Here is a 24127-nt window from a genome sequence, read left to right as displayed (position 1 = left end):
ACGCCTTCAAAAACGCCACCCGCATACATCACCAACTAATCCGAGCTGCCAAGAAAGCTGCATTCAAAGACCGACTAGACAACAACGCCCACAACAGCAAGGAATTATTCAACATCGTCAAAGAATTTACCAACCCCTCAGCCAACTCCAATGATATCACCCCCTCTCAAGCCCTCTGCGACTCCCTAGCTTCGTTCTTCCACAACAAAATCGCAGACATCCACAACAGCTTTGACAACCGACCCGGAGACCAACCCACCCAACCTTCTGCAGGACCTTCACCCCCCTTGAACATCCTTAATGACTGGAACCCAATCTCCACTGAGGACACCATCCACCTGATGAACTCCATCCACTCAGGATCCCCCACAGACCCCTGCCCTCACCACATCTTCAACAAAGCAGACTCCATCATAGCACCACACCTCCGAGACGTCATCAACTGCTCACTCAGCTCCGCCACCTTCCCAGAAAGCTGGAAACACGCAGAACTTAGCGCCCTTCTGAAAAACCCACAGCGGACCCCACCGAACTCAAGAACTACCGCCCCATCTCGCTCCTTCCATTCCCGGCCAAAGTAATCGAGAAAGCCGTCAACAACCAGCTCGCCGCCTTCCTCGAAAGCAACAAATCCCTCGACTCCTCACAGTCCGGCTTCCGAGCCAAACACAGCACGGAGACCGCCCTCATCGCAGCAACAGACGACATTCGAACTCTACTGGACAATGGAGACACAGTCGCCCTCATCCTCCTCGACCTCTCCGCAGCCTTCGACACAGTCTGCCATAGCACTCTTCTACAGTGCCTCAAAAACATCGGAATCCAAGGAAAAGCACTGGAATGGATCACCTCGTTCCTCACCGGAAGAACCCAGAGAGTCCGCCTCCCACCATTCAACTCCGAGGCCTCTGAAGTCATCTGCGGCGTACCCCAAGGGTCCTCACTCAGTCCCACCCTCTTCAACGTTTACATGAGCCCCCTCGCGGCCATCGCACGCCAACACAACCTCAACACTCAACTGATCCTATCACTCACCAAAGACCCTAACGGCGCCAAAACCAACCTACATGAAGGAATGAAAGAAGTAGCCGAGTGGATGAAGCACAGCCGTCTGAAATTGAACTCAGACAAAACAGAAGTCCTTATCTTAGGTACCTCCCCCTCCACTTGGGATGACTCTTGGTGGCCAGAGGCCCTTGGAAAAGCACCCATCCCAACGGACCACGCACGGAACCTGGGCGTCATCCTGGACTCCTCACTCTCTATGAACAGACAAGTCAACGCCGTTTCATCATCATGCTTCAACATTCTTCGCATGCTCAAAAAAACATTTCGCTGGATCCCCACCGAAACCAGAAAAACAGTCACCCATGCACTGGTTACAAGCCGCCTGGACTACGGAAACACCCTATACGCCGGTATCACTGCAAAACTCCAGAAAAAAATCCAACGCATCCAGAACGCATCAGCCAGACTCATACTAGACATCCCGCGTAAAGACCACATCTCTAGTCACCTGAAAAACCTCCACTGGCTCCCCGTCAATAAGAGGATTACTTTCCGCCTCCTAACCCACGCACACAAAGCACTTTACGATCTTGGACCCGAATGCCTCAACACACGACTTTTCTTCTACACCCCCTCTCGCCAGTTACGATCTTCCAACCAAGCCCTTGCTACCGTACCTCGCATCAATAAAACCACCATGGGAGGTAGATCCTTCTCCTACCTCGCAGCTAAAACCTGGAACTCACTCCCCACTCACCTTCGTCTCACTCAGAACCACCTTGCATTCAGAAAGCAACTTAAAACTTGGATATTTGACAAGTAATCCCCCCCCTTCTTCAAGCGCCTTGAGACCCTCCGGGTATGTAGCGCTCTATACAAATCCTTTGACTTGACTTGACTTGACTTCGTAAAGCTGACCAACTGTTCATAGCTTATGGACGCTTCCACAAGGGGCGTCCAGTTACCAAACGTACTATTGCTCGTTGGGTTTCTTCGGCCATTGCTTTCTGCCATAAAAAGGCAGTCAAGCCTCTACAGTCTTCAGTGAGGGCCTATTCCACCAGGGCGATGTCATCTTCAACTGCCCTGTTCGCCGGTGTGCCGCTGCATCAGATCTGCAGAGCAGCCACGTGGTCCAGCAGGCACACGTTTACAAAACACTACTGCCTGGGTGCCATCAATGAAGCAGGTACTGCAGTAGTACAGGCTGTGCTTCACAATCTTTTTCAATAAGGTGAGCCTCTGTCTTCCCTCCTCCATTATGGTTTACCATGATACTGTATGACTTGCATGACTATATATGTATATATATATATATACTTTGGTCTCATAAGTCGGTTCATTATTACTGCTTTCTATTCTATATTCAAGCATGTGAATCTATGAAAGACACCCTAATACTGGAGAAGAACAATTGTTACTTACCTGTAAACAGGTGGTTCTCCAGTATTGGTGTCTTTCATAGATTCACATGCGACCCACCCGCCTCCCCTCAGAGGCTCTCTTCTCCTCATAGACTCTGTGGTTACTCTTGTGCTGTGAAAATCTGTGGTACTGAGCTCTGAGGAGAATGTTCTGGAGGGCTGCTGGCGCCTGATTGGCTACAGTTTGGACCAACATAATGACAGGAATAGACTACAAGTGTCTTTTCTCTCTTCATGTAATCCTATGTGGGAATTATGTCTAGGCTTTTTCTGACTTTTTTCTAATGTGTATCTCATGTGTTATGTTTTTACATATACATATTATGAGTATGTTATTGCTATTTTATTTACCGTGGGACTCCCACTCCGACGACGGGGAATATTCAAGCATGTGAATCTATGAAAGACACCAATACTGGAGAACCACCTGTTTACAGGTAAGTAACAATTCTTCATATGTGTATATATATATATATATATGTGTGTGTGTGTGTTTATTGCAGCCTATCTCATTCAAGCATGTGAATCTATATAAAATCCAATACTGGAATTTCCTCTACCTTCAGTATAGCACACTCATGCAAAAAGATCTGAGGAACTCTGCCTCTCTTGGAAGAATTCCAGAGGGTGCTGAAACCTGATTGGTTAAAGGTGTACATTTGGTCCTTTTTTTAAAAGGACCAAATAGAGGACTATAGAACTATGTTTCAATGCTATATCTATCTATTGTTCTGTTAGACATTGTTTATTATGATATGATGGGTGGCCGTTCTTTTGGCTACACGTCATCCAGGCTATGGAATGCACTACCATTGTCTCTTAGAGGCTTGGGAGATCTTTCCTCTTTTAAAAAGGGACTAAAAACCCACCTCTTTCCAAGGATACTGTAGATGGCTGTTAAAGTAATGTTTGTGTTTCAGGCTTTGAAAGATCACAGCGCCAGGATACCCGTTGGGTGACAGTTGCGCTTTACAAATGTGCCATACATACATACATTCATACCGAGGAACTTCTACTTCTGGGAATGGTTCAATCATGTGAATCTATAAAAAATACCAATACTGGAGAACCACAGTTACAGGTAAGTAATTTTCTTCTTCCCACTCCCAATATGGTGAGACCCCATTTCCTGACCTCACTTTCCCACTCCTGTGGTGTGGTTATCTCAGGGCTTTACGCCCCTGGGGAAACCTGTTTGGCAACGGGTTTCCCCCTTCTGCTCCCTGACTACCTCAACAATGGGCAGCCCTCCCCCTGGTGTGCCTCATCTGTTCTTCACAGGCAGCTTCACATTTCAAGCCTGCCTTTTGGGGTTAACATCCAAGTGGCCTCCTGCAGGAGGGAGGTGACCACTCCCTGGCCTGCAATCCCTATTTGTTCTCCTTCCGGAGTATCGTTAGCACTTCAATCCAGGAGGGCAGAAAGCTGTCTTGTGGAGCAGTCTTCATGTGTGCCTGGGAAGGAATAGGATTTTTAAAACCAACAAAGTGGCATATTTGCTAAAGCTGCACACTGCAGCTAGTTACATGAATTTTGACTTGAGATGTGATTTGGGCATCATATAACAAGTTGTTTGATACCTTGGAGTGCCCACTTTGGTTACACCATTCCGGAGTTAGCACAGCGGAAGAGTTCAGCGTGTAACCCTGTACTCGCCAGTTGGTTGAACAAGTCTTTCCACAGTAAAATGGTTGTTTTGTGTGTTCTTGTGTCAGGTTGTGTAAAGTACATGTCCTACCTGTGTCATATGTTGCACCCTCCCTTATGGTTTCGTAGGCCTAACAAAGGGCTGACTGACACACATGTACATGTACAGGGGAAATAGTGACTTTACCTTTGCTTTCAATAGCAAAGTCAGGCTAGCAGCGCACAACTGCTGTACCTGTCTGCAGTGGTGGACTGGAGGACTTGTTTTACTTGGGGAACCTATGGGAGGCACAATCAGTGCTGCAAGCCCTAGGGTACCCCTCTAACGTACATGCTCGGAGTACCATTTACTCAGGGCTTTACTGGTGGGTTAGTCATTTCCAATTGGGTACAGCCAATTTGGCATACACTTTAGTGCCACGGCACTGGCACTGAGGTATGATTACCTATAGAGCAGTCTGAGTCCAAAAAGCAGCAGCATCAGTCAAAAAACGTGGGGGTGACCATACAAAAAGAGGCATTTTCTTACAAAGTCTAAGCGGGAGTCCTTCCACGGCCACTTTTGGCCCAGGGAGAGATTGTGACTTCAAGTCCGTCGGCCATCTCCGACCCCATTCCCCAGATGGTGCCCTCCAGGGTCATAGCTGACTCCGGAGGAGGGTAAGGCCTTTACGTAGTCTATGTGTGTTCTTTTTTGGAAATTTCCACATGTCTGAGATTTGGGACTTCACCTAGCTCACTGCTGGCACCAGTTAAAACCTCCACATCATTGCTGAAGGCCAAGCCGGTTGAATGTTGGTTTCGGTAGTAATACACGTATTTCCTCACTACTGTGACTGCCATATAAATGCAGGCTTGGCGCAGTAAGTCGCAGATAAATGTCATGCTATCCTCTCTGTAATTCTCTGTCCGTGATCTGAAATCCCATCTTAGGTCAATGTTGAATGTTCCCTTAATTGGGGCAGTCCTGGATACAGACGATTTCAAAGCCTTTCCAATTTGCAGTGTTTTCAGGACATTCACTATATCATTCAGATATTTCAGGTATGCAACTGTGTATTGGCAAGGACGATTCAGAAGTTTCTTGTTCACCTGGCCTCGTGCTTCCTGATGGAGTGTCACCTCATTAGCACATGCAGGCTCTACAGTGGTACTGCCTCCGCAACATAATGGTATGTGTCTGAGACGAGGCAGCCTAGAGGGAGCCTTGTGGAGTTAGATTTGGGCTCCTTCTACCAGAGTCAAGGCTGCCACTATCGCCTGGTCGTATTCTGTGAGCTTGCTACATGGGCTCCTGTTCACACCTTCACCAGGAATTACTGCACTTTTAATTTCAGACCTGCAGATTTCTAGTATGAAGTCCACACCTCAGACCCTTCATCTATGGGAAGGTACTGCATTGGTATCTATTCAAAAGGTGAGAAATCTGCAGTTAATGCTTTGTCTGGTGTATATTATAACTGCAGATTTCTCAAATATCTTCCACCCTACCTTCCTCTGTTCTGTTGAATAGACTGTTAAATTTTGTAAACAGTCACAGGTTACAGTCTGTCATAGGCACAGCATCTTAAGATGCAGAAATGCTTTGTAGTAACCTGACATCAGCGCACAGGTATATATGCAGTTATTGTAAAAAGTTCTAAAGGCTTGGGGAATTCAAAAGGTGAGGAATCTGCAGTTAGAGTATACAATAGAAAGAAAATTTTTTTCCAGGGGATACTCATCAAAAGGCATAAGCACTGAATAATACCCGCCCACGTGCGGGACCCCGGCGCATATATAAAAATACATATATATGTGTAGTCAAGTCAAGTCAAGATAACTCTTTATTCGATTGAAAATTGTCAAATCATAAAAGCAGAATACATAGCAATAAGCATAAGAAAATTAATTAATGTAATCACAATTTGACAGACATATAATCAATATCATCATTAGAAGTTAAGAAGAATATATTAAAAGGTGAACAGCTATCTACAGTTTGCACAAGGCAAAGACTGAAAACAGATTTAATGTGTCCTTAACCTAGATAAAAACCAAGGTCAATTTAACAGAAGATGGGTCTTGCATAGATTTCCTTGTTCTTATCACCCCTATCATATATTTTACAATATGATCGTTAAAAATGTCGTCATCTAGGGATTGTAGCTTAACAAAAGCGGGTCGACATTGTCTCAGACCTTGCGTTTCAAATAGGGAAGGATCCATCTTTTCCTAAGTAAAGTAAAAAACGTGCAGAAAAATAGTGTATGAATTGTGGACTGTGCAGATGATTTGTCACAGGGGCATGAACAAAGAGCATGTGACCAGTCATTAACCTGAGGGAATCTTACAAGGTTATGGAAATTGCCAAGACGTAAGCGTGTCAGTAACATCTGTCATAATTTCTATGGGTTGTTAATAAGTAGGGTTGGATTCCTGGCTGAGTCCAGGGCAATTGATTAGCTCTGACTGAGATTTTGATGATATTAAATGGCAATCTAATCGTCTCCAGGTGGTTAATACATACAGCCTTGAGATCCTTCCTTGAGAGAAGAGACAGGGTATTGGGTTAGCAAAATAATCTGAGAAATCTAGGTCATGCATACATTTTTTGACATAGGCGAGCCAGGCAATACGTTGTGCCTGTTGCAAGTTCAGACAATCTTTGATCACGTCCCGCTTGAGGTCGGTAGTAATGCCTGTCCAGACCTTATGTCATAATAAAATTGTTTGGATTCTAATAAGGTCGGACGGGTATGACAGCCATAATTCAGCATGGAAAATGTACGTATCCGTATAATTTGGTACGGCTAATAAAAATCTTAAAAACCTATTCTCAACTTGCTGAAGGGACTCTACATTTGCATAACCCCAAATGCCAGCTCCATATAGAGCAACTGAAATACATTTAGCTTGATATATTATCAACAAGTCCTCGATAGGGCGCTTTCCTAACTTCCTGGAAAATTTCATGAAGGCACCGTTGGCTTTGGCAAAAAGCAGTTCTCTACAGTTGATAGCTTTTGACCATAGGTCCCTATAATCAAAGACAATTCCCAGGTAGGAAAAGTGATTACTGAATTCAAGTTTTTTGGTATTAACAAAAATGTTACAGCACTTTACACTGGGCTTACTGCATTTCATTACGAAGGTTTTACTAATATTAACATGGAGATCCAGGCTCGACATATAAGAGGCAAAACTCGTCACAATTTTCTGCAGGCCTATTGGGGTGCGGGCTAGCAAGGCCGCATCATCTGCGTATAGCAAAGCACCAATTGTCCTTTTTACCTAGTCTGGGTATGTCTTGGCATGCCTTTGATAAAGTGTACCCTAGGCTGTTTATGTAAAGGGTAAGAAGGCGGGGTGCTAAAACGCACCCCTACCTAACACCCTTCCTAACAGGGAAACTAGGACTGAGTTCACCAGTTCTACCATAACGCGCCCGAGCATCTAAGTACGACTGTTTGAGGAAGTTGATTAACAACATTTCCACCCCCATGTCCTCTAGGATGCGCCACAGTTTCTGGTGATTGACACAGTCAATCGCCAAACTTAAGTCGACGAAGCACATAAAAAGACTCCTTTTTGCCTGCATGTATTTACCCATTATAAGGTTCAGGTTCAAACTCTGTTCCACAGATCCGAGACCTTGACGGAATTCGTACTGTAGCTCTGAGAGGACACCTGAATCCTCCACCCACGACTGCAGTCTGTTCAGGACTACGCGTCCAGCCAGTTTCAGGAGGGAATCTAACAAAGAAATTTGTCTGTAACAGGCCGGATCATTACGATCGCCTTTCTTGAAAATAGGAACGAGAATGGATTCCGTCCATGTCGGGGTAAACCCTTGTGTGCAGCAAGCCCTTAGAACCAGGGTTAACAGTGGGCCCCGAATCAATGGGCATGATTTATATAAATTGACAGGAATAATGTTGGGTCCTGGAGCTTTTCCCTCTATTTTTGCATTAATAGCCAGGATCACCTCGTCCACATTGAAATCAATTCAGATTGGGAGGGGACTTACTGTGCCTGGCCCACTGTGTCCTCTCTGGTATTGGGGGATGCGTTGTTACAGTAAAGGCTGGAAAAGTGAGACAGCCAAAGGTCCTCCCCGATCGTGTTTTCAAAACTTGGATAGTTTTTCGGGGCCAGGAACTGAGCATTTACGGCCTTCCAAAAGCCTTTCATATCCTTTAAAGCAGAGGCTCGCCTAAGGGACTGCCATAGTTCTAATTGAGCGACGTCTTATACGCCACCCTAGCCCTGTTTATTTTTTCCTGATCTCTTTGGCTAGTGTAGGGCAAGTTTCAAAGCTGCATGTGACTTACTGCACTGGGAATCGAACCAACCTTGCGTACCATTAAAGGATCTTTTGGGGTTAATTATTAAACTATTGTGAATGAACTTTGAAATTTTACAGAAAGAATATTGATATCTAATGCAGTCTCGTTGAGACATGCTAAAAAATCTGTTTTGCAATTAGTTAAAAGTGATTTAGTTAAAAAAGAAGTATGTACACCTGCCCATCTAATCGTATATCCGTTAGTTCTATTTATAACGGGGTCCTGTAAAGGCTGTATGATCATATGTCCAATTGATAGCAATTTATATGTATGTACTTCCAAAACATACATATATACATGTATTCAAAAGAATCACCTTCCGTCTCCTCACCCACGCACACAAAGCCCTACACAATCAAGGCCCGAGCTACCTCAACAACCGAATCAATCAACTTCTACGCTCCCAAACGCCACCTCCGATCAGCCAGCCACGCCCTCGCCGCCGTCCCCCGCATCCGAAGAGCGACAACAGGAGGAAGGTCCTTCTCCTACCTGGCCGCCAAGACTTGAATCTCCCTCCCGACCGACCTGCGCCTGACCCAAGACCACCTCTCCTTCAGGAAGGAGCTGAAGACCTAGCTGTTCGAGCAGTAACAGCACCCCCCCCCCCCCCCAAGCGCCTAGTGTAGTGCGCTCTATAAGTAGTGCGCTCTATAAATGTCTTTTTGATTGATTGATTGATTCATACATAAACATGCAACTTAATATACTTCAAATAGGCTAATATGCCAAAATGACATGGGTTTTTTAGAAAGATAAAATAATCTCTCATATAAACACTGCAAAAGAGAACATACACTGTAATATTTTTCCAACACAGCCCTTTATTTTCAGAAAAAGGTCAAGTAATAGGCAATTAGCTGCATAGAAGAAAAAAACATCACAGTATCAAAAAACTGGCACCCTGCGTTTAAGAATTCCAAGAACCTGGACACATGCCTTTAAGACCTCCAGGAGCCCCCTGCTCCTATCATGCACCACAGGTGACAGGTCAGTTCTTTTGTACGGTTTACAAACATAAAGGAATCATGGCATAAGATGTAGAAACAATACTATACTGTCAATACTCATTCGGGGAGGCGTGAGGGTTGCTTATGACTTTGAGTATACCCCTGGAAGAGAACTAGGATTACAGGTAAGTAACTTATCCTTCTCTTCCAGGGGATACTCATCAATAGTCGTAAGCACTGAATAGCATAGCAATCCCATACCCACTTTCCCGCGGACAAGCAACAGTATAAACCCAGCACAAATAACGTTTCAAGGATGACCAAACAAAGGTCTTAACGAGGCAGGCCCAAACTGGGCTTCCGCCTGTGTGTCAAAGTCTAAACAGTAATGGTGAGTGAACGTGTACACTGATTGCCATGTAGTTGCTTTACAAATCTCTGCAATAGGTACATTCCTCTTAAGAGCTGTGGTCGATGCTTTCCCCCTGATAGAATTTGCCTTTGGTTTACCCGGGAGGGCTATGTTAGCTAGTTGATAGGACAATGATATGCAGGACACTATCCACCTTGAGATAGACGCTTTGGAAGCTGCAGAACCTGTGTTTTTGGAACCCTAAACAGACGATCTGACTTTCTCAGGGTCTTTATTTTGTCTAAATAGAATTTCAGAACCCTCTTGAGGCCAAGAGAATGAAGGGACCTTTCTGGAGGATTTGATGGATTGGGAAAGAATGTGGGGCTTGTGATTGCCTGATTAATATGAAAATCCGAGACCACTTTAGGTAAGAAACTCAGATGTGTCCTTAACACAATGTAGGACTCTTTACTACACCACGCCTGGATCCTCACTCACTCTGCGAGCCGAGGTGATAGCCACTAGGATTACAGGTAAGTAACTTATCCTTACCAAACGTAAGTGATGCTTTAATTTTATGTTCGAGGCATGTGGGCTGCTGAATTCATATCTGTGCATAGATCACCGCTTAGTGCTGGGTCCGGATGATTGCACCTTGTTGTCCTGGAAGAGTCTTCGAAGTTTCACGAGATAGGTGACTCCTCCCCTGGACTACAGTGCGCATGGGCTTCTTCTACATCCTCTGATTGTATTTTCCCGCCATTGGGTTCGGATGTTATTCCTATACTCCAACTTCGGAATTGAAACAAAACTTTTCTAAAGAGCTAAAGGCCTTCGACGGTATTGTTTTCGCTCGGTACTCATTGACTCAATCGAACTTTCCATCTCGAACCGGTCGTCGATGCGGTCCGTTAGGCCTTTTCTACGCCACGTGGGCCTGCTGCCGATGGAAAGGAGCCCGTTCAAAAGGTGCCTACAATGCCACTCCAAGTTCCCGCATACTGACAAACACTCAGTATGCAACAAGTGCCTATCACCAGACCATAAGGAAGAAACCTGCCCAGCCTGTGCCCAATTCCGCTCAAAGAAAACCATCCAGATTCTTCGGGCCGCTAGGCAAGAGATGCAGCAACATGCACCGGAACCAGACAACATCTTCGATGATGACCAAGAACTTCCAGAAGCTGAAGATTCCGACCTAGAGATCGTCACCGTCGAGGACTACTCTGACTCCGACGACGAGATCCCACCGGGGCAAATCGTGAGTACCCTGCCACCGACACCGATTACCCCGTTACCGAAGGCTCCGGTCGAGGCATCGCCAAAACGCCTTAGCCAAGATCCGAAGAAGCATTCACCAGCCCCGCCGTCCGGCTCGGCTCCAGAACCGAAACCTAAGCCTTCAGAGACCTCCGGGCCAAGTAACGTGATCCCAAAGAAAGTTCCAGAACCCAAAAAGGTCGTCGACCTGAAGGGCGTTGAACCGAAAAAGGCCGTACAGCCTAAAGGCGTCGACCCGAAGAAGGCCGTCAACCCAAAGAGCGCCGAACCAAAGAAGGCCGTTGAACCAAAAGGCGCCGTACCTAAAAAGACCGTTGAGCAAAAGAAGGCCACCGAGCTGAAGGGCGCCGACCCGAAGAAGGCCGTCAAGCCAACAAAGCCCGCTGTGCCGAAGGTCACCGAACCAAAGAAGGTCGCTGACGTAAAAAGTGCCGTATCGAAGCCTGTGATCCAGCCGGAGAAGGCTATCGAACCACAGACAAGTGCTCCAAAAAGACCGGTCGATCCCAAAAAAGCCATCGACTCGACAAAGGACAGTCAACCGAAAAAACCTGTCGAGCACAAAAAGCGTGTCGAACCGAAAAACCCGGTTGATCCAAAATCACTCGTCGACCCGACCAAAGGGTCCGAGCCGAGAAAAGCCAATAAGCCACCAAAAATTGTCGACACAGAAGGGTGTATCGACCCGGAGGCCATAGTCGATCCAAAACGGACTAAGCCGAAGAAATCGAAGACACGGCCACGGACAGTGGAAGAAGAACTCTTCCATCCAGATCCATCAGACGACCAGGCTAAAATATATATATTAATCCTTAGACTGGTAAAGTCACAATCCTACACAGGAAGAAGAGACCACTGGACACGGACTCTCATTCCCCCATTCCTCTAAAGAAGAAGGACTTTGGGACTTCTCCCTCTAGACCCTTCATTCCTTTCTATCCCACTATGCCTACTACGCCTTTGGCTCCTTACTCTCCTTCTCATCATGGGGATAATGAGGGCGACACAGGGGAAGATCCTTTTGAGAAGTTGGCCTGATATATGATGCTCACTAGTTCTATTGATCACCTTGTATCAGTCCAAACAACCCTTATGGTGATTGGTTGTAAAATCAACCATATAGACCAGCTATCCTAATGGTAGCATGGACAAAGCAGTTGGTTGTAAAATCAACCATATAGACCAGCTATCCTAATGGTAGCATGGACAAAGCAGTGTTAGGCTAAACTCTTTTGGCATGTGAAGCCAGCTGTTTTACCACATATAACCCCTTGAATACCAGATGAAAGGACACCAGACAGGTTGTTATGACAATTAACAATATATTTATTACTAACAAACACCTCTGAACTCTTTATGAGATCAGAGGGCTAAGCACATAACAATACTCTTAAGAAAAATACAATAAGTCGCACAAATTACAATGGTGCCCTAGGGGCAAGGCAAACCATATACTAAGTAATGGTATAAGTAGATTGATAGAAGAAATGAGGATGCCCAGAGGCTGTAGAATCGTTGGGGCTACACTACCCTAACCTTAGGTAAGGAGCAGGAGGCCCCAGGGACGCGTGTGCAGTGTTAGAACACACACGCGGGTTTCAATGCAAAGTCAATGGGCATGAACAAATTACGAAAAAGGTGAGTAAAGACCGTTCCGACTGTTTGAGACTTTAACTACAGGATACCTGGACACTAGGAGAGTCAATATACCTTTGAGCACCGAAATGCTCTCGTTACCTCACCCATGGGCTGCGGGTGCATAGGGGTGAAAGTGTGTCGGGTTTCCGCGTTGAAGTCAATGGTGCCTTCAAGAAAGATGTTGCAGGCGACCTGGATGAAGATGTCCGGAGTGATCCAAGGGTGGATCAAGGAAGATGGAGACCTAAAAGGAGAGGGGACAATGTTCACAGTCACTAGCCAGTGACCGGAGTGGAACCAGGAAGGAACCAGATGCTGCCGTCGCGATCAGGTGAAGAGGTGACGCTTGACTTTGCAGCCATGTGAACCAGGAGGTGTCTTAGACGACCAGGATGGAGGCACGAGCTGTCCCACGCAGGCTCTCGCTGTCGGCGGTGTCTGTTCCGGAATCTGAGTCAACAGGCCTTGGCAAAGGCAACCCACGCGGTGAGTGAAGATGGCGTCTGGTGCGGACCAGGAGGGTCCGGGGTGCTTCTCTTTTGGAAGGAAGCAAGGGCCAGTCTGGAGCAACCAGACCAGCGGTGTATATTTCAAGGATCGTCATCTAGGAGGCCACTAGCCAGCCGGCAAGTGACCAGACAACGCGTCGAGCAGCAATCAAGCAAAAGGGCCCCACGCAGATCTCGTGGATGCTGGAGGGCTGGTCTTTGGTGCAGGAGCTTCTAGAGGGGCTGGGGTTTCTCAATCCCCAGAGCACTTACTCGAGGGAGCCTCAGAGGTCGTGCTCTAAGCGAAGTGCAGTTGTTCAAAGATGGCCGGTCCCACGTGCCTCGTCGCACCCACGGGTCTCAGCTGTGCTGCAGATGTGGGTAGAGGTCGGAGATGTCTGGGAGTCCAAGTCTCGTCGAGCTCAGAGGTCTGGTTCCGGCAGGAAGGACGACAAAGTTAACCGCTAGGACGCTTGATGGTGCCTGCTTGTGCAGGGTGGTCACTCCTTGGCCACAAGGGAGATTTCTTCAGTCTTCTGTGGAGCAGAACATCGAAGTCCAGAGTTTCTTCTTTGTAGAGTTTCAATTCAGGATAATCTAAACTGGAATGGGACCAGCTCCTACCTTTATTCTGCTTAAGGGGGCTGTACTAGTGACTAGGTCCCTCCCATGGGTGGGACCAGGAAGAGGGGTGGTTACACCCCCAATCCTTTGTCCGGTTTCGCGCCAGAGCTGGGGCTGGAGTGCCCCAGCAACTGGTTTGAACCAGGGTATGCACAGGGACACCTTGTGTGCCCCAGGCATGTCTCATTCCTTTCAGCTCTGCCTATCTGGATACACAAAGTCCTGTCTGGGGTGGCGCTGGCACCTCCCCATGCAGGAAACCCTTTGACCAGGCCTCCGTTGCTAGAAGGACTCCCAGCAGCAGGAGGTCAGGCTTGTGTCTGTGGCAGCAGCATCCATTTTGTGGTGCTGAGGCTCGGGTTAACTTTAACCGGGGTTCGAGTTACATACATGTCTTATCCCTCTAGAAGGGTGGAATGCTACCCCCATCGCCAGAACTGGCAAGGGGGTAGTATTCCAAAGTGTAGGACACCTTACACGACATGTTTTGATAATGCTATGCCAAAGTTAGCAATAACCGCGAGGATTATAATGCACTTAAGAATGTATGGTATAGCGTTATCATGGAACAGCTATGAGGACATGGTTCTGAAAGCTGCAGACAGGCTCAGCTCATGCTAGCACACCATCTCATATAATTCCAAGCTCTCTGCCTTCAGGATTGATAAGGCCTGCCATAGGAGTGACTTATAGGAGTATACGTGTCCATTTTGGGGTTAGATATAGGCATACTATATCTACAGCAAAGGGTGAATACACCACCTTGCCCCAGCTGTGTTACCAGCCAGTTGTGTCAGTTTGGATGGCCAGCCAGGGGTGGCAGAATACATGCTGCAGCCCCTGGCAGGCCCTGGGTGCACCTATGCCCTGGATACCTAAGGTACACTGTACAGGGGCTGTTAAGGTGACCCAGTATCCAATTAGATATGTACCTAAGGTACATGGAGTCCATTTTAACAGAGAGAGCAGGAAGCCTGGGGTCCTGAATAGCAGGATCCCAGGCCAACTATGTCGAAAACCAGCAAAACACTAGGCAAAAAGTTGGGGGCACCCATAGTCAGATATCCACCTTCCTACAATCCTCAGCATGATTATGACTATCCAGAGGATCCTAACCCCCAAAATTAATAATGGGGGGAACCAACTGACCCATATGAAACGCATCCCAACCCTGACGTTCCCTCATACCCAACAAAGCCGTCACCTACTGACGACACCATTGTCTTCAACCAACTAATAGACAGGGCAGCGCAGTACCACAACGCTGACATGCACAATGACCCTATAGACGAAGACTTCTTATTTGACACTTTCCCTACTTCGGAAAAAACGTCAGAACACTTCCTATGCTAAAGGGGGTATTAAAACACGCGCCTGATATATTTAAAGATACATCCAGGGCACGCGTAATCAATCCCAGGATTGAAAAGAAATATAGAGCAGACCCTACCTATAGCAGAGGTCAGTTACCATTAGACTCACTGGTAGTGGCTAATGCACGCAAAAGGGCCAACTCACAGACAACAGGGGAGGCTCCTCCTCCTGATAAAGAGTCCAAAATACTAGAGGCCTCGGGTAAAAGAGTAGCATCACAGTCCTCCAATTCATGGAGAATTGCGAATACACAAGCTCTGCTAGCTCGACAGAGCACACTATGACCAGCTTGAAAGCTTAATGCAACACCTGCCTGAGCCTTTTAAAGCCCAAGCTAATGACCTCATACAGGAGGGAAAATGTATTACAAACGCCTCCATCAAATGTACGCTTGACGCAGCCGACACTGCAGCCAGGTCTATTAACACTAGCGAGTTAATAGTGGAATAAGAGTCGAGAAATATGATTCTGATCATACAGGCAGATGGCTGACCGCATCCTTAGTCATAAAAAACACACGGCTGACGTGTGCAACATATTATGGGCCAAATCAGGATTCCCCAGAGGCCCTGATAAGCCTAAAAACTAGTTTTCTTGACTTGAATGAACCTATTATTCTAGGCGGTGATTTTAACTTAGTATTTGATTTAAGTTTGGATGGCACCTCCAGGGTCGCTTCCTCTCCATTACATAAATCAAAGAGAAAGCTCAGAAATATAATGAGAGATTTCAATCTATTGGATGTTTGGAGGGTTAAGAATCATAAAGATAGAGACTATTCATTTTATAGCCATAGACACAGACATCACTCGCGTATTGATTTCTTCCTTATTGATCAAGGCCTACTATCAGAGACCATCGCCACTTCTTTTACTCCGGCTATATTATCTGACAATTCCATGGTAGAACTAACGGTCACACTTTCGCAGGGTACACAAGTTAGACGGTGGACCTTAGATAGATCTATACTTCTACAAGAAGGGGTAAAAGACGACCTGTTGAAGCAAATGGTTGAGTATTTTAAGTTTAATAGTGCAACTGCATCTGACCAAACTGTATGGGAAGCTTTTAAGTCTTATTGAAGGGGGATATTCACCACCATAATGATAAAGATAAATAAGACTAGGAGGAAAATAGAGGAAGATTCCTTACTAAAGATAAAACAAAAGGAGCAACAGCTACAGAAGGCCTCATTAGAACAGCAAGTTAATCTGGTCGCCATACAGAAAGAGTTAGAGAGCTTAAAAGCTAAATATCAGGCCAACCTGTATAAAATTATTAAAGACAGGTGGGATGCAAGTAAACTACAGAATTTCTGCTATGGAGAAAAGTGTGGACGCCTTCTAGCATGGAAGACTAGATCAGATAGAGCAAGAAATCAAATCAGTGGATTAAAGATACAGAGTACTGGAGATATATCATATGATAATGATGAGATCTCTGAAGAAGTTAAAATTTATATGCAGAATCTATACACTGGAGATAACGATAAAACAACCTGAGGTGCAGCTAATTGGCTAGAGGGGCTCTGTCTTCCACAGCTATCTGAGGTGGACAGTGTATTTTTGGGTTCAGCCATTAAAGAGGGGGAGGTCCACAATCAGTTGAAAAGAATGGCTAAAGTAAAAGCAGCCGGCCCAGACGGGCTCCCCGTGGAAGTGTATCATAAAGGCTCAGATATCGTTGTCCCAGTCCTCACGTCTTTATTCAATAAAATACATCAGGCTGGTGAGCCTATCCAACAAACTTGGTTGGAGGCCACAGTTACGCTGGTTTTGAAGCCCAATAAGGACCCTCTGATCGTCGAGTCCTATAGGCCAATCTCGCTGCTAAATACTGATTATAAAATCTTTGCAGGGGTTCTGGCGGCGAGATTGGCCAAAGTAATCAAGTCTGTTGTGCACGAGGATCAGAGGGGGTTCATGCCAGGTAGGCAGTTGAACGAGCCGACTTTCCAGGCCATTGCTGCAATCGATTTTTCTACAGATGGGAAATTCCCCTTAACTATCGTAGCAATCTACGCCGCCAAGGCCTTTGACCAAGTTAATTGGCTATATCTGTGGGAAGCACTATCGAGATTTGGTATTCCAACAAATTTTTTAACATCTATAAAAACACTTCACCATAATCCTAAGGCCAAGATTCGTGTTAATAGCTTACTCACAGATTGGGTTCAAATATCACGCGGCACTAGATAGGGTTGTCCCCTCTTCCCCTTATTGTTTAATTTATACATAGAACCTTTAGTTGTCCAGTTAAGATCTGATGTTTTAATTAAACCTTTTTCCGTAACTGAATTAGATCTAAAATTTGCCTTATACGAGGATGATCTTTTAATGTTCACATGTAATCCAGAGGTAGCAATCCCCCGACTTTTTGATCAAGCAGAAGCTTTTGGAGAGGTCTCGGGATATAGAATTAATAAAGAAAAAACAGATATCATGCAGTGGAATCAGGAGGTTTTATTCCCCGAAACGAAGCACCGGATGAGATACCTCTGAATACATCTGGTTCAGAACATCTCAGAGACATCTAAAGTAAATCTGGATAGTCTACAAGGACATCTGTGGGATCTTGCATCGTTGGTTTGGACTGTCACTAAACATCTTCAGGAGAGTGAACCTAGTAAAGATGGTTATTTTGCCGAAGGTCACTTTCTTGTTTAATTCAATACCCCTGACATTCAGTCCAAACGATATGGCCAGATTACAGGGGAAAATTAGATCTTTCATCTGGAATTCAAATTCGACCAGAATCTCCTTGAGAAAACTGGGGAGAAAATTGAAAACAGGTGGACTTGCTATGCCAGACATACTTCACTATTGCCATTCATTTCATTTCAAAAACTTCAGACAAATGGTTGATAAAGCTGAAACGTCTTGTTTGGGCCATCTATTTCAGGTATTATTACATGGTATTCTCAAAGGACATGAATTCTTCCTATTTAAATTCGGGGACCCTAGATTTGACAAGAAGCTTAGATTAAAGGTGTTAGGTGCGGCTCTAAGAAATTGGGTATTCGTAAGAAAAAAGTTAGGAATCCCGTATTACACACCTCAGGCCCCTATATGGGATTCACCGGGGACACCAGAATGTCTCAAGGACCAATTATCGCTTCCCCTCAAAGCCGCTGGTATCATGCAGTGTCAGGACTTACTCGATAACTCACAGCTATTGGGGTGGGTTTCCCTTTTTAGGCTGACAGATGGAACGCTCACCAGGTTTAAATATTACCAGCTATCTGGCTGGTGAACTACCATATCTTGGGACTTAACAGTTAACCCTAAGTTTGATTTGTTAAAGAGAAAGGGAAGCTGGAAAAAATAAATCTCCTTCTGGTATGAGGCCTTAAATGAGAAAGATGAAGTTACAGAACTAGAACTCAATAAGCTGTGGGGAGGAGCTGAAGGTCTGCAATGTGATAACCTATCGGCTCTAAGGGGAGATTCCTTTAATATGCTAAATGCAGTAGGGAAGTCGGCTCCCCTAAAACTGAACCATTTGTTCACTCTGTATAGAGCGTATATATCTCCAAAGAAATTGGTAAAGATCACGAGTCTTGAATATTGCTGTCCACGCTGCAAGACTCCCGCAGCTGATGATCTGCACATGTTTGTAGAGTGCCCAAGATTGATACCCTTTTGGTCTAAAATTGTAGAATTCATAGGAAAAGTTTTAGGTATACATCTAGTGATTACACCGAGAATGATTGTTTTCGGTCTGGACGTAGAGTATCAGCTTAATGATATGAGGACCAAGTTCATTTTTTAAGTAATGATTTTAGCTAGACGGGAAATATGTAAGGCCTGGAAATCAGAGAATGCTCCTATTTTTTCCGACTGCCTGAAATATATCATATATATTAGTGAGTCCGATATAGCGTGTGATCACTCTAGCCAAGATAAGATCTGGGCAGCCCTCGTGGCTTGGCGGAACAGATGAGAGTATTCCGATGATTTCACCTGGGTACTGTTGGCGCTTGGTCTCCAACCCAACCAATGGCTTCCCAGTTTAAAAAGGTTTGGAGTGGATAAAGCAAACAGCTAAGCCTAGAGGGGTTCCCTTCTCCTCTCTCATTTGGGACCAAATTCTTAACGTTGGAACATCGTGATGTTGAGTCTAAAGGAGAGGAGGAGATTCCCTATCTAGAATACCCATTATTCGTATATGAGGAATACAAAAAAAAAGTTTTTAAAAAAAACACTAGCGTTTTACGACGACGACATGCATGGCTGCGTATTTCAGGCTTTAAGAACGAGGTGCAGTCCACCATTCTTAACCAACCAGTCAATCAAGACTTCCTTTTTGGCCCTGCAGTTGACACCCTTCTAGACAAAATGAAGAAAGACACAGAAACTGCTAAATCAATGGGTGCATTGCAGTTTCAGCAACACAGAGGTTCCTTTCGACGCTCCTCATACAGAGCAGCTACACAAGGCAATACTTCACAGACCTCATCTACATACAAAGGCAACACCCAAGGTTCCTTTAACAAGAACTCCAACAGAGGAGGTTATAGGGGCAACAATAACAAGGGGAGAGGCAGTGGAGGCAAGAACACCAGAGCCTCCACTGCCACAAAACACTGACTTCATCACGCTACCTCCAGACCACCTAACACCGGTCGGAGGCATACTCCAACAATTCCTACCTGTCTGGAACACAATTACCACGGACAGGTGGGTGAGACAAATTATCCAGTATGGTTATTGCCTAGAACTCACCTCTACCCCACCACACAGACACCGTCCTATATCCAAAGAACACATCACCCTGCTACAACAAGAGGTGAAATGCATGCTGGAAAAGGGGGCCATAGAGCCAGACCCTTTCCAACACCAAGGGACAGGAGTATACTCCCTATACTTCCTTATTCCCAAGAAGGACGGTTTACTCAGACCAATATTGGACCTCAGACCCCTAAATCAATACATACTGTCGGAACACTTCCATATGATCACACTACAGCAAGTGCTCCTGTTGCTACAGCAAGTACACTTCCTAGCAACATTGGACCTCAAGGACGCGTATTTTCACATACCCATCCATCCAGCTCACAGAAAATATCTCAGGTTCACAATAGAAGGTCAACACTAACAATTCAAGGTTCTCCCCTTCGGGGTGACCACGGCTACAAGAGTGTTTACAAAATGCTTAGCGACAGTAGCTGCACATCTCAGGAGGCAACAGATCCATGTGTTCCCGTACCTAGACGATTGGCTGATACAAGCAGAATCGTACCAACAGTGTGCAAGAGACACGTCTCGAACACTTCAGCTGCTACACAGCCTAGGGTTTTCCATAAACTCCCCAAAATCGCATCTACAACCATCCCACATACAACAATATCAGGGAGCTTCTATAGAAACCTCAGTGGCAAAGGCATACCCAAACTCAGCGAGGATAGCCAGCATGCAGATGCTCATTTGCAAATTTCTGCCACAACACTCTCTTCCAGCTCGAGTCCTCATGCAGCTCATAGGCATGATGGCCTCCTGCATATTCATTGTCCCCCATGCCAGACTTCACATGCATCCATTGCAAGAATGCCTAGCACGGCAGTGGAACCAAGCTCAAGGACAACTAAAAGACCTAGTGTTGGTAGACAGTCGCGCTCACAACTCTCTGCAGTGGTGGAACCCACAAAACCTTTCCAAGGGGCGACTGTTCCAAGAGCCGTTTCCACAACTAGTACTAACAGCGGACGCATCACTGACAGGCTGGGGAGCCCACCTCCTTCACTACACAGTACTTGGGCTCTGGACAGTCAAACAAAAGAAACTGCACATCAACCAAATAGAGTTGCTAGCGATATTCCTATCCCTGAAAGCATTCCAAAAATACTTGTACAGCAAGACTGTGTTGATCCGGACAGACAACATGGCAGCAATGTACTATATCCAGAAACAGGGAGGAACACACTCTCCACAACTGTCCCACTTAGCACAGAGCATATGGAAGTGGGCAATTCCATAAGATATCTTTCTCCTGGCAGAACACCTCACAGGGAAAGACAATCCGATTGCAGACCTGCTCAGCAGGCACAGCCAGCAACTACACGAATGGGAGATTCACCCCCAAGTTCTCCAACCATTCTTCAGGCAGTGGGGGCACCCAGAGATAGACCTGTTTGCCACAAACGAAAACTCAAAATGCAAGTACTTTGCCGCCAGGTTCCCTCATCCGTTGTCACAAGGCAATGCGATATGGATGAACTGGTCAGGCAGATTTGCGTACGCTTTTCCCCCAGCACCACTGATTCTACTGGTGGCACGCAAACTGCGGCAGCAGTCACTCACACTGATCCTAGTTGCTCCCACATGGGCGAGACCGCCATGGTACACAACGTTCCTGGAACTTTCAGTAGTTCCTCATCAAAGGCTGCACCTGGCACCCCATCTTCTAACTCAGAACCATGGAGAAATCAGACACCAAGATGCCAATCAGATGAACCTAGCGATCTGGCTCCTGAAGTCTTAGAATTTGGATACCTTAACTTGCCTCCAGACTGCATGAACATCATTAAAGAGGCAAGACGACCAACTACGAGAGCGTGCTATGCAGCTAAATGGAAGAGATTTGTTATTTACTGCAACAATAACTAAATCATCCCTTTAGATGCTTCCATACAGAACATTATATGTTACCTGCTGCATCTTCAAAGATGTAACCTAGCGTACTCTTCCATAAGACTACACCTCGCGGCTATAGCAGCATACCTTCAAAACAGGCAACACCTTTCACTGTTTAGAGTACCAGCAATAAAGGCTTTTATGGAGGGTCTTAAAAGGGTGATCCCTCCAAGCCACCCACCTTCCCTAGTCTGGAATCTAAATATAGTACTTACCAGACTTATGGGACCTCCTTTCGAACTTCTACACTCATGCAAACTGCAATTCTTAACGTGGAAGGTGGCATTCTTGATTGCCATTACCTCACTCAGGCGAGTTAGCGAGTTACAAGCACTAACAATTCAGGAACCCTTCATGCAAGTACATGCTAACAGGGTGGTTCTTAGAACAAACCCTAAGTTTATGCCAAAGGTCATATCCAATTTCCATATTAATCAATCAATAGAAGTCAGGAATAGCCAGATGGATTGTTAAATGCATTCAAATATGTTATCAAAAGGCTAAACGCACTTTAACTGTCCCCCCAAGAGCCCACTCTACGCGAAAAATGGGGGCATCCATGGCTTTCCTAGGGAATATTCCTCTTGAAGACATATGTAGAGCAGCCACATGGACTACCATACACACTTTCACAAAACACTACTGTGTAGACGTGCAAGCAAAGCAGCAAGCTGCTGTAGGCCAGGCTGTCCTCAAAACTCTTTTTCAAACTGCTGCAGCTGGCACAGGTAACCACCGCTAGAGGAGATACTGCTATACAGTCTATGCACAGATATGAATTCAGCAGCCCACATGCCTCGAACGGAATATGCTACTTACCAGTATGCATCTGTTCTTGGCATGTAGGGCTGCTGACATTCATATCGCCCGCCCTCCTCCCCGGTGCCTGTCGCAGCTGCAGCATTATCTTTTGCATGGCCATCTCTTACTTTACTATCTCCATCTCTGCCACAATGGCGAAAAAAAATCTGAGGATGGAGAAGATGCCCATGCGCACTGTAGTCCAAGGGAGGAGTCACCTATCTCGTGATACTTCGAAGACTCTTCCAGGACAACAAGGTGTAATCATCCGGACCCAACACTAGGCGGCGATCTATGCACAGATATGAATGTCAGCATCCCTATATGCCAAGAACAGATGCATACTGGTAAGTAGCATATTCCTTCACGAAATTGCAACGAAAATATTCAGAATTTTTTGCAATATTTAGTTAGAGATGGAGTATGTATTTAGAAAAGCCTGGTTTCTAACCTGCTAGAATTATATCAAGTTAAAGTGTTTCAGGGTCGATGCACACAAGCACGAATATTCTAAAGTTTATAACTTGCTCTACAATAACAGGTCAATCATTACAATAAAGTAGCTTTTTAATTGTGTATATATCTCAATTTTTTCCAGGGTGGATGCCGCTCATCTGGTGGTGTATCACCTCAGTATCTGCTGCAAGAAAAAGTACTTTGATTATGAAAGGGAAATTCTTGCATTTGCCAATGAGAACTGGGAGAACCTGCTGCTGGGTGAGGTAAAGTATAGACTTGTGCTCTAGACTGGATATGAACAATGAGGAAGGGGCTTGGACAACCAAGAGCACCGCTGGCGGGAGAGGTGTTGCAGGGGTGCATGTGAGCAATGAAAGTATAAGACAAGGTGTAGGAGAGTAGGGCCTGCAATCCTATGGTCACCCCAGATTTCTGCTTTTTGCTTCACTGGTTTACGACTTTCCCTGGCTGTGGGCCTGCTAATCAGACCCACAGCCTAGCTGTTCTCTCTCTAAGTTGACATCCATGTACCTTAGGTGCATTTACCAATTGGTATTGGGTCACTCTTGTAAGTCCTTGTACAGTGTACCATAGGTACCCAGGGCATAAGTGCACCCAAGGCCTACCAGGGGCTGCAGCGTGTATTGTGCCACCCCTGGCTGGCCATCTAAACAGACACAACTGGCTGGTAATACAGCTGGGGCAAGGTGGTGTAATCACCCTTTGCTTTAGATATAGTATACCTATATCTAAACCTAAAATAGACACATATACTCCTATAAGTCACTCCTATGGCAGGCCTTAACAATCCTGGAGGCAGAGTGCTTGGAATTATGTGAGATGGTGCTCTAGCATGAGCTGACATTAGGAGTATATAACATAACTCCATGTCTACTATTACTGCCTCACCTTTATGATCCTCATCTACGATGATCGTCGACGACGGCCTCATCTTCGATGGTCGTTGACGATGGCCTCTTCTACGAGATGGCCTCATTTACGATGGTCGTCGACGACAGCCTCGTCTACAACCGTCGTCGACGACGGTCATCGACGACAGGCCTCGTCTTCGACGGTCGTCGACGACAGGCCTCGTCTTCGATGGTCGTCGACGACGG

At 45.7% G+C, this 24127-nt stretch overlaps 1 protein-coding gene across 1 annotated transcript in view; it reads left to right on the top strand.

The window, feature by feature from the left end:
• The window catches only part of PHF1 (PHD finger protein 1), a 1060025-nt gene that overhangs the window by 589797 nt on the left and 446101 nt on the right, over positions 1–24127 (top strand). The window contains exon 9 of the mRNA XM_086920608.1: positions 23149–23272. Coding sequence (XP_086776734.1) covers positions 23149–23272 — 124 coding nt within the window. The remainder of the gene's footprint in view (positions 1–23148; positions 23273–24127) is intronic.

This window comes from Lissotriton vulgaris, chromosome 5 (assembly GCF_964263255.1).
Source record: "Lissotriton vulgaris chromosome 5, aLisVul1.2, whole genome shotgun sequence".
NCBI classification, from domain to species: Eukaryota; Metazoa; Chordata; class Amphibia; order Caudata; family Salamandridae; genus Lissotriton; species Lissotriton vulgaris.
The sequence above is the reverse complement of the archived record's forward strand: the minus strand, read 5'-3'. Positions and strand labels throughout refer to the sequence as shown.